General features: G+C 42.7%; 1 protein-coding gene across 1 annotated transcript in view; it reads right to left on the reverse strand.

The window, feature by feature from the left end:
* Window positions 1-10,380: 10,380 nt before the first annotated feature.
* Window positions 10,381-12,323, reverse strand: part of LOC126106828 (uncharacterized) — a 42,596-nt gene continuing 40,653 nt past the window's right edge. Inside the window, exon 7 of the mRNA XM_049913224.1 lies at window positions 10,381-10,541. Coding sequence (XP_049769181.1) covers window positions 10,494-10,541 — 48 coding nt within the window. The 3' untranslated portion in view covers window positions 10,381-10,493. The remainder of the gene's footprint in view (window positions 10,542-12,323) is intronic.

The raw sequence follows: 12,323 nt of genomic DNA on the forward strand, positions 1-12,323 counted from the left end.
TGACAACTTTGAAGTGATTCCTCATGCTCCCTACTCACCTGACCTGTCTCCTAGTGACTTTTGGCTTTTTCCAACAATGAAAGACACTCTCTGTGGCCACACATTCACCAGCCGTGCCGCTATTGCCTCAGCGATTTTCCAGTGGTCAAAACAGACTCCTAAAGAAGCCTTCGCCGCTGCCATGGAATTATGGCGTCAGCGTTGTGGAAACTGTGTACGTCTGCAGGGCGATTACGTCGAGAAGTAACGCCAGTTTCATCGACTTCGGGTGAGTGGTTAATTAGAAAAAAAATCTGAGGCCTTAGAACTCGAATACACCTCGTACTTTCAGACGCACTTGTACTCTGGCCAGATTTAAAGTCCGATATTAGTTCCAGCATGATATTAGTTCCGGCACAGTTCACCGCCTGTCTCATTTACTGGTCTTCCCAGCCTAAGACGCCCGACATCTGTAAGGAGGGTGGCAGCCCGAACCTACGACGTCTGGACGTCGTTTCACTTTGGTTTCGCCACATGGTGAAGACATTCGAACACCCGACAAATCGTGCACTTCCCGAGATGTTCCTGCCGAACCTCCGGGCCATCGAAATTTGCCATCTTAGACAGATCGCGCGCCTTACCCATTCTACTCACAGAAAGCGTACTCACTGATACTACCAGCACAGTTTGTGTGTCTGAGTAGTAGTCATGCCTCGTTAGTTGACGTGTTATCACCTGGACGGTTTTATATCGATAATAGGTCGGTGGTCATGATGTTGCTGTTGACCAGTGTATGCAGATGTCAGCATTTGAGAGAGGACGTGTAGGTGCTCTCAAAGGAGCTGTCTGGGGGTAATAGGCGAATTGTTCGACCGTTGAAGCCATGTCAGTATCCGATAATGTTGCCAGGAATGAGTGGACGGTGACCGAAGACAGCGTCAAGAGCGAAGCGGTCGACCTGGTGACACGAAGAACGGGAGGACTGAGCAATTCTTATAGGGGCACAGAGCCTTGCATTCATCATTACCGTCGATCCGACGTGCAACTGGTGCTTCAAGTGACCACAAGGGCCAAATATAGGTGGCTCACGGAAAGGGTTCTCAGCTCACAGCGCCCCTTGTACCGACCTGATTTATGTCCACCAACATGCCCATTTGCTGAGGTGTCGCGCATACTCGGCCCGGAATCTCACTGACTTGAGACACAGTTCGAAGTGATTTGCAATGACGAGCGAAGATGTGTCTGGAGACACCCGTGACAGCACTCGGATACGAACGTCAGTGTCACTCCCCATACTGCACGATGAACGGCAGTGATGGTCTGAGATGACGTTTCGTTTCACAGCAGGAGCTCTTTGGTTGCCGTCCTTCACACTTGTACAGCACATTGGAACGTCGACGATATTCCACGTCCAGTTTTGTTGTCCTTCATGAGTAAGCCATCCTGGGCTTACATTTTAACGATATAATGCCCACCCACAAATGGCGAGAGTTTCTACTGCTTGCAATCCTGGTGCCCAAACGCTACCTTGGCCTGCACGTTCAGTTAAGAATGTTAGGAGCATTATGGTTGAGGCCCTACAACCAGCTCGAGTTTTTGACTATCGACCACGTCAATTGGACAGAATTTGGAACATTATACCTCAGGAGCACATCCAACAACTCTGTCAATCGATGCCAAGCCCAACAACAGATTGCATAAGAGCCAGAGGTGGATTAACCCATTATTGACTTCCTCAGTTTGTCAAGCTTTTTGTCCCGCATAAATCTTCCAATTTCTCTGAAAATGAAATCTTTCTTTTGTCTGTACGTATACATGTACTGATTTCTGTCTTATCTGGATAATTCCTTCGTGGTGCGTCGAGTTTGTGTCTTAGGATTTACATACTATATGAATTACAACGTTGAAACTTCTAAAACAGATTAACTTAGTAACTGAAAATATTAATAATAATAATTCAGAAAAATTAAGAACTTTTTATTCCATTACACATAATTACAAGTCGTCTATGCATTGCTTGTCTGACAGACACACACAAACAGAGACATGTCTTCACGTTTGTGAAAATTTCGATAAGATTTTACAAAATATTCCAGAAATAGAGGCTCTCTGCAGGAGCGGCACAAGTATGTAGTCGTTCTCCTTTTGGTGGGAGGACACGTATAGCACTCTTTCCGCTTCTGAAGTGTCTCATCGAAGCATAGTGGCTACTCTAGATTGCCCAAAATCCTACTAAACGCAGCCTCGAGTTTCTATAGTGAGGTGTTTGCAACTCGAATTCCTATAAGAGTTCTAACGAGCGCCTTTCCAAGCATATTCATGAAATCTAATCTGGAAAGTCGTAGACTGTTTTCGTGAGAGTCATATATCACATATGCATTCACTGCACTTAAGGACGTAGACTGGATTTTGTCAAGTGGGCTGATTTTTTAAAGGGGACCTAATAAATTCTCATGTTTTCCATTTATCCTGAAAATACATTTATTTAGTTTTTAATTCTATGCACATAACTTGCTTTTTGGAAGCCATTACACAAGTAGTATTTGGTTTTTAAAAATTAGGCAAAAGGCATTTGTCAAGAAAAGCATAACCTGTATTCTCAACAATGTGTGAGAATATCCAAATGCATAATTGAAATATTCCTTTATTTGGGTGTGCGATACTTTCACTTGACTGTGAAACGGTAAGAAATATTTTTTTTTTTTTTGTTAGGATGGAGTAGTTGGCCACCCTGGTCACATCATCTTGCTCTTAGGCAGAAAACTTTATAGTGCTATGAGTTTATACTTCTACGGTTAATTGTGGTTTTGCAGTTTCTTATAAATAATTTCATACAATTTTTTGAATAATGAAAACTTTTTTTTTTTTCTGTGACAGCTACACAATTGCTAAGCAAAGATGGGGCAGCAATAGGTTCGTGGAAAATATCTGGAATACATACTTTGTTATATAGCTTGGTGATCAAGACAAAATCTGGGCACCGCAAAAGGTATGGTGTCGGTGTGTTGAGGAACTGAGACACTGACAAAATGCGAAAAGCAAGTCAGTGCCTTTTGCATTTCTCATGGCTTTGAGGAATCCGCAAGTTATGAATGTTTTCTTTCTATGGTTAACGTTGAAGATCATAAGGCAAAAAAGAAGAAGGATATAAGACATCCAAACATTCTTTGCCGGCCGAAGTGGCCGTGCGGTTCTAGGCGCTTCAGTCTGGAACCGCGAGACCGCTACGGTCGCAGGTTCGAACCCTGCCTCGGGCATGGATGTGTGTGATGTCCTTAGGTTAGTTAGGTTTAACTAGTTCTAAGTTCTAGGGGACTAATGACCTCAGAAGTTGAGTCCCATAGTGCTCAGAGCCATTTGAACCAAACATTCTTTCAGCCTTACGGCCACTTACACATAATGAAGCTTTCCATATTCCAGTTGCATCTGCCATTAATGAAAGTTTACAAGAGGAGAGTAGCTCAGGATGTAAACGCAGTGACGATCATCGCTGTCGAGTAATCACGTACAGTGGCTACATTCCTTCAGTATCGTAGAAGGAACATCCAACCTTTCGTAACCCTATAACACGAACTCACTGCAACTCAGTGAGGCGTTAATGATGGCATCTTAGTCACCTGAAAGGCATTCTTGACCAACATCAACTCACCACGTCCAGTGTCCGCTCCGATAGCTGAGTAGGCAGCGTGACGGATTGCCGTCCTACGGGTCCGTGTTCGATTCCCAGCTGGGTCGGGGTTTTTCTCCGCTCAGGGACTGGGTGTTGTACTGTCTTCAGTATCACATCATATCCCCATCCGGCGCGCAGGTCGCCCAATGTGGCGTCGAATGTAATAAGACCAAGGCGGCCGGACCTACCCCGCAATGGGCTCTCGGTCAATGACGCCAAACGCTCATTTCCATTTTTACCACGTGCAGTCTCAAAGATGGGTAAAGCTCATGATGGTCGTTTTTTTTGTCATCAGTCTATCCTCAATTATTTGTTTGACGTATTCCAGTCTCTGTCTTCCTCTACAGTTTTTGCCCTCTACAGCTCCCTCTAGTACCATGGAAATCATTCTCTCACGTCTTAGCAGATGTCCTATCACCCTGTCCCTTCTCCTTATCAGTGTTTTCCACATATTCCTTTCCTCTCCGATTCTGCGTAGAACCTCCTCATTCCTTACCTTATCAGTCCACCTAATTTTCAACATTCGTCTATAGCACCACATCTCAAATGCTTCGATTCTCTACAATTCCGGTTTTCCCACAGTCCATGTTTCACTACCATACAATGCTTTACTCCAGACGTACATCCTCAGAAATTTCTTCCTCAAATTAAGGCCGGTATTTGATATTAGTAGACTTCTCTTGGCCAGAAATGCCTTTTTTCGCCATAGCGAGTCTGCTTTTGATGTCCTCCTTGCTCCGTCCGTCATTGGTTATTTTACTGCCTAGGTAGCGGAATTCCTTAACTTGACTTCGTGACCATCAATCCTGATATTAAGTTTCTCACTGTTCTCATTTCTACTACTTCTCATTAGCTTCGATTTACTATCAAACCATACTGTGTACTCATTAGACTGTTCATTCCGTTCAGCAGATCATTTAATTCTTCTTCACTTTCACTCAGGATAGCAATGCCATCAGCGAATCGTATCACTGATATCCTTTCATCTTGTATTTTAATTCCACTCCTGAACCTTTCTTTTAATTCCATCATTGCTTCCTCGATGTACAGATTGAAGAGTAGGGGCGAAAGGCTACAGCCTTGTCTTACACCCTTCTTAATACGAGCACTTCGTTCTTGCTCGTCCACTCTTATTATTCCCTCTTGGTTGTTGTACATATTGTATATGACCCGTCTCTCCCTATAGCTTACCCCTACTTTTTTTCAGAATCTCGAATAGCTTGCTCCATTTTATATTGCCGGACGCTTTTTCCAGGTCGACAAATCCTATGAAAGTGTCCTGATTTTTCTTTAGCCTTGCTTTCATTATTAGCCGTAACGTCAGAATTGCCTCTATCGTCCCTTTACTTTTCCTAAAGCCAAACTGATCGTCACCTAGCGCATTCTCAATTTTCTTTTCCATTCTTCTGTATATTATTCTTGTAAGCAGCTTCGATGCATGAGCTGTTAAGCTGATTGTGCGATAATTCTCGCACTTGTCAGCCCTTGCCGTCTTCGGAATTGTGTGGGTGATGCTTTTCCGAAAGTCAGATGGTATATCGCCAGACTCATATATTCTACACACCAACGTGAATAGTCGTTTTGTTGCCGCTTCCCCCAATGATTTTAGAAATTCTGATGGAATGTTATCTATCCCTTCTGCCTTATTTGACCGTAAGTCCGCCAAAGCTCTTTTAAATTCCGATTCTAATACTGGATCCCCTCTCTCTTCTAAATCGACTCCTGTTTCTTCTTCTATCACATCAGACAAATCTTCACCCTCACAGAGGCTTTCAATGTATTCTTTCCATCTATCTGCTCTCTCCAGCGTGATGGTTACAGCGTGTAATTGGAGTAAACCTGACTTGAATAGTGATGCCCACGTCGGTCTGACGGGTAACAAGGCTGCTGACGCTGGTGCGAAGGCTGCAGTCGTCCTACCTCGGCCCACTAGCCCATCCATTCCTTCCGATGAGCCCCTTGTTGCCTTCTGTCGTCAGGCGGTGCAACCTTGGGCATCACCACTGGCCTTCTGTACATGCGAACAAGCTTCGGGAAATGAAACCCCTCCCAATGGCTTGGCCGACCTCCTCTCCTCACGTGGACATCAGGTTACCTAGGTTGCGTAATAGGCACCGTATTTTAGTCATCGTCATTTCTTAAATGGTGACCCATAACCACTCTGCGCTCATTGTCGTCGACGTTTTATAGTTCACTATTTCCTGACCGAATGCCTTTTCTTAAGCGCATACGCTCTAGTGTACGAGTGTGCTTGCGTCAGAGATATCAGCCGTTACAGCGAACGACGCGCTGGCTGTCAACCGCGTTTTACTTTTTATCTTAGTAATATGGTAGGCAACGGCCTTGCCGCAGTGGATACACAGATTCCCGTGACATCACCGAAGTTAACCGCTGTTGGGCGTGACCGGCACTTGGATGGGTGACCATCCAGCCGCCATGCGCTGTTGCCATTTTTCGGGGTGCACTCAGCCTCTTGTTGCCACTTGAGGTGCTACTCGAGCGAATAGTAGCGGCTTCGGTCAAGAATACCATCATAACGACCGGGAGAGCTGTGTGCTGACCCATGCCCCTCCTAACTGCATCCTCCACTGAGGATGACACGGCGGTCGGATGGTCCCGATAGGCCACTCATGGCCTGAAGGTGGAGTGCTTTAGTAATATGGTGAAGAACATGTAATCTTTGGTTCGGGACGTTCGCTGTCTGTACGTAGTGTTTTCTGGACCTTTCTCCAAGAGGAAGTCCATGTTTTTAGCTCTCTTTCCATCCGTCGATTGGGCGTAATGTATAGTTGCTCTTAACACATTTTTTATTAGTATTCTAAGGGTATGACGTGGGCATTAATGAACTCAATTGTTTTTGCGTACTAAAAAAAAAACAATAAAAAAAGGTAGTGGCTCGAAATTTGAATAGGCTTTATATATAAGATGTCTACCAACATTCATTTGCGTAGCACAACTCCTTGTTGGTGCTGAGATTTGCTCTTTCCGTCAGTGTGAATCTGATTTTGTGAAATATATGTCGACCTGTCTCCACATCAGTTACAGTGGTTGTTTGTCTGCATGGAAAGCCGAAGTAAATCAGGCAAATGAGAATGATGTTACAAACGTGGTAGAGGGAAATCGATCATGGTCCTAACACATCGTCGATGCGATATGAGCAAACAGTGACGCAGTGACTGGCTACCATCAAGTACGATGGTAGATCGACTTGACCACTGGACCCAAGTCTGTTGATGGAGCCCGCTGCTGCAGTCGAGAGCGCAGCGTGCAGGGTGCCGATGATTTCAGCTCAAAGTTTGGAGACGCAGTCCTTTATTTGTAGTTAGTAAAGAACAATGATTGCACCCTTATTCCACACAACAATCTCGGCCACCACTCCTTTGTAAAGCTGTATCGGCCCACCACTGGCGTGATTGCTTCCTTAACAAGATATTCTACCAAGAGGAGGCGAAAATTTAATAGCCAATAGTCTCCATTTTCTCCCACTTTTCCAAAAAAAGGATCCTTGGTAAGTCCTGACGTTCCATCAATTTCGCCATGTCGGTGCCATTCCAAACAACAGCTGGGCTCTCTCCGAAGCCCCTGGAAATGACTGTGCTCCAAGCTAGCCACCTTTCTGAATATGAATTCCGATTCTTCTGTACCAAATATGACGAAGTGGTCATCTGTGAATGATGATTGTGAAATATTGAAGCTGCAAAAGTAGTGCAAATGTTTCAGTAATTTTTGAGAACGGCTGTTTCTTAGTACTTTAAAAAGAACATGAACAGTCTTGACCACAAGAAAGCTTTACATTTGTGGTTACTCCACGTTCTTTACGCAGTTGACATTCTTGGAGTTCGTAACTCCTGCTCTGTTCACTGCCATCGCCTACCAACGTGGAATGAGGCCTGAAGATGGTCAGTAACTGACCGAAACCGGTAAGCACAAAAGTAAACGTTTCTTGTGGTCGAGACTGTTTATGTACACTTTAAAGAAACAAGTTTATTTTCTGGAAAATGACAGCATGTCTGCAGTTCTATTATGACTGTCATCTACGTAGGTGCAACCGGTGGGAAACTAACATAAATATTCATAATTGCCAACATTAATTTTTTAATTATGCGGAACCACTGCAGCCCTCTACGACTTCCACAAAAAGCAATATTGTTGGGAAAGGTCAGATATTAGCAAAATATACCAAAAATACGATTCAAACCTGAGATCTATCAGGTGTGCAAGCCCATGTGGGTTCAGATGTAGACGAAGTGGTCCAGTTACATCATCTAGCACTTCTATACAAGGTGTTACAAAAAGTTACGGCCAAACTTTCAGGAAACATTCCTCACACACAAATAAAGAAAAGATGTTATGTGGACATGTGTCCGGAAACGCTTAATTTCCATGTTAGAACTCATTTCAATTTCGTCAGTATGTACTCCAATGTGATCAAATTGTAAATTTTCACAATCAACATGTGTAGGCAGACGAGAATCCGATCGCAATTGTGCAATCACGTCATCAACACAGATTTTCTGTGAACGTTTGGGCAGGAATTGTTGGTGATGTCTCGATTGGGCCCCATGTTCTTCCACCTACGCTCAATGGGGCACGTTATCGTGATTTCATACGGGATACTCTACCTGTGCTGCTAGAACATGTGCCCTTACAAGCACGACACAACATGTGGTTCATGCACGATGGAGCTCCTGCACATTTCAGTCGAAGTGTTCGTACGCTTCTCAACATCAGATTCGGTGTCCGATGGATTGGTAGAGGCGGACCAATTCCATGGCCTCCACGCTCTCCTGACCTCAACCCTCTTGACTTTCATTTATGGGGGCATTTGAAAGCTCTTGTCTACGCAACCCCTGTGCCAAATGTAGAGACTCTTCGTGCTCGTATTGTGGACGGCTGTGATACAATACGCCATTCTCCAGGGCTGCATCAGCGCATCAGGGATTCCATGCGACGGAGGGTGGATGCATGTATCCTCGCTAACGGAGGAAATTTTGAACATTTACTGTAACAAAGTGTTTGGAGTCACGCTGGTACGTTCTGTTGCTGTGTGTTTCCATTCCATGATTAACGTAATCTGAAGAGAAGTAATAAAATGAGCTGTAACATGGAAAGTTCAAATGTCCACATAACATATTTTCTTTCTTTGTGTGTGAAGAATGTTTCCTGAAAGTTTGGCCGTACCTTTTTGTAACACCCTGTATAAGTGGGATGTTTGAACAACTTTTAATTTTTCCCGCCGAAAAGGCGACCATGTTAAATGTTACGACAGAACCAGCACTTTCATTACACAAATAGTGTTCTGGCAAAACATTTAATGCTTTTTATTGCAGTAAAGTAGTAAAGGAGTTTTGCTATTTGGGGAGCAAAATAACTGATGATGGTCGAAGTAGAGAGGATATAAAATGTAGACTGGCAATGGCAAGGAAAGCGTTTCTGAAGAAGAGATATTTGTTAACATCGAGTATAGATTTAAGTGTCAGGAAGTCATTTCTGAAAGTATTTGTATGGAGTGTAGCCATGTATGGAAGTGAAACATGGAAGGTAAATAGTTTGGACAAGAAGAGAATAGAAGCTTTTGAAATGTGGTGCTACAGAAGAATGCTGAAGATTAGATGGGTAGATCACATAACTAATGAGGAAGTATTGAATAGGATTGGGGAGAAGAGAAGTTTGTGGCACAACTTGACCAGAAGAAGGGATCGGTTGGTAGGACATGTTCTGAGGCATCAAGGGATCACCAATTTAGTATTGGAAGGCAGCGTGGAGGGTAAAAATCGTAGGAGGAGACCAAGAGATGAATACACTAAGCAGATTCAGAAGGATGTAGGTTGCAGTAGGTACTGGGAGATGAAGAAGCTTGCACAGGATAGAGTAGCATGGAGAGCTGCATCAAACCAGTCTCAAGACTGAAGACAACAACAACTACAGCATTGCAGCATTCAATTCTCGACGATCGAGAAGATTTATAGTTTTATAATTAATATTCTGTGTGTCGAACTACACTTTACTTGTCATACTATGTTCACGATATTCACATTTATTATTGCAGCTGACAATACATGATAGTGTTCCTCTTTATTTGATAAGGCAATATAATTATAGTTGTTAATACCTTATCACATTATTACTACAAATGGCTGTAAAAACTATGGGACTTAACATCCGAAGTCATCATTCCCCTAGACTTAGAACTACTTAAACCTAACTAACCTAAGGATATCACAGACATCCATGCCCGAGGCAGGACTCGAACCTGCGACCGTAGCAGCAGCGCGGTTCCGGACTGAAGCGCCTAGAACCGCTCGGCCACAGCGGCCGGCATTATTACTACCCTACTGGAATTGTAACCTAAGCTTTATGATTCGGGCGGATATTGTCTGTCACTATCGTTAACTGTTTGCCAGAGCTTGGGGAATCTCAGTTTCGTCATGCTGTCCAACGGACTAATTTAAAGATTCGAAACCTGTTTACAAACTAGTGTCACATGATGTTCATGAGAAAAATATCCTAACTTATGGAATGTTCATGTTGTTACGTAGTTCATATTGTGAACGAAAGTTAAATTAACTACTTACTTTTCAGTCTCTTATTCTTCAGTTTTGGCCATTGCTCTTTATTAAGGAATACAGATAGTATCTCCGCTTGGTTGAGTTTAAAACTACTTTTCTAGTGGTTTTCTCTGAACTAGGTTACAGATATACGTGGACTCATAGGAAATATTGTAAACCACATTTAAATCAAACACTGTTTATTGATTCCAACAAGGTCGCCATTATTCTGTATTTTTACATCCAATTTTCCATATATCTTAACAGCAGGGTCAATCGTTTGGCGTTTCCAGCGCCTAGGATTGCATCTTGTCCAGTGCTTCATCCAGAGCAATAAATATTGTCTGAAAAATAACAAAATTTGTATTATACATTGTCATAGCACTTCCTGAAACTTATATCCCCAATGTGTTTCTGAGAGTCACAAAGCCATGTGTCAAGGCTACCTGCTTACATACATTGTGCGTCTAAAATGTTGGCTCAGTGGTATCATAAAATAGATGAAATACGGTGTACAGATAGATTATATACATTAAGATTAACACATTTCAGTCAGAGTTTGTAATGCTGTGGTAAGGAGCAGGAAGGAATTACTTCGGAGCCGATCGAACTTTTGGGAGCCTCACTCTTTTTTCTCGGCAGTGGGAATTTCATTCACGCAACCGGAGACTGTAACCGCTATGTCTGCCCACCGCACTCAGAACAAGAACAAGTTAAAGTTCACCAACGCATGTCAATAGCATTTACTGACTTTTTTTAGCACAAACAGGGGAGCAGATCTTCTGTTTGCCCAGCTCCTTATTGATGATGATTTTAGTTGTCCTTTCTAATTTGCAACAGAATTTATAAGACTTACCGTTATTCTCTAAAGATATGAAACATAAATTCAATGTACGTTTACTGTTTTTGATTTGAGTGTTCTGATATTGGTATGCGCACGTTGTCGTTATTGAGTGAATGACGGTATTTTTTTTTTTTCCAGCAACTAGCAACTAAAGCAAAATTGGGTCGAGAGAGTGAGAGAGACGGAAGAAGAACAAAGAGTTTAAACAGCAAATATTGGCATTATTAATATCTGTTGTAGCCTTTGTAAACTGATGACTACTTTCAGGAACAAAAGACTGATGTAAACTATCAATTGAAATGCACACACAATTTTCAGCGACCATGATCAACTTTTTTCACAGTTTTTTATGCAGGTTAGTTTGTTAATTGGGAACAAAAAGCAGGAAACCGTCACAGAGAAAACAAGGAATAATAAACATCTGTATGTCCATCCTTTTAGCAGGACGTCTCTGGGACGACGGCCGTTTACTATCATGACAAATAAAAACACCTACAGCCGTCCTTCTGACTTTATTTCATTTTGTCGCTTCCAGTTTCAACGCTTCAGTGCGTCATCTTCAGGCCTGTATGCATAAAACATGAAAGATATCATTATCAACTTGTCAATCAACTTACATAGAAATGGATTAAAACGGTATGAGCAACAATAGCAAGACTCTAGAAATGAATTTACACCGAACATATGATAGAAAGAACAGATACATCCATTGTCACACATCTAAAATATACCATCACGAATTTCCACTCTATACATTGTACAATCGACCGAGCGAGGTGGCGCAGTGGTTAGCACACTGGACTCGCATTCGGGAGGACGACGGTTCAATCCCGTCTCCGGCCATCCTGATTTAGGTTTTCCGTGATTTCCCTAAATCGTTTCAGGCAAATGCCGGGATGGTTCCTTTGAAAGGGCACGGCCGATTTCCTTCCCAATCCTTCCCTAACCCGAGCTTGCGCTCCGTCCCTAATGACCTCGCTGTCGACGGGACGTTAAACACTAACCACCACCACATTGTACAATCATACTATCTATTAAAACTTCTTTAAATACTATTCATGATTTTTATTGGACAGTCGGATACACATTACCTGCACAACAATGAAATAACTTACTATACGACAAAGTAACTGTAAAAGGTGATGAAAGCAAGGAAAAAATACCTCACAAACAAATAAAAAGAAAGAACGTGACCTTACTTGTTTGTGAGGTATTGTTTCCTTCCATTCATCACCTTTTACAGTTATTTTGTCCTACAGTAGGTTATTTCAGGGTGGTGCAG

Source organism: Schistocerca cancellata, chromosome 10 (assembly GCF_023864275.1).
Source record: "Schistocerca cancellata isolate TAMUIC-IGC-003103 chromosome 10, iqSchCanc2.1, whole genome shotgun sequence".
Taxonomy (NCBI): Eukaryota; Metazoa; Arthropoda; class Insecta; order Orthoptera; family Acrididae; genus Schistocerca; species Schistocerca cancellata.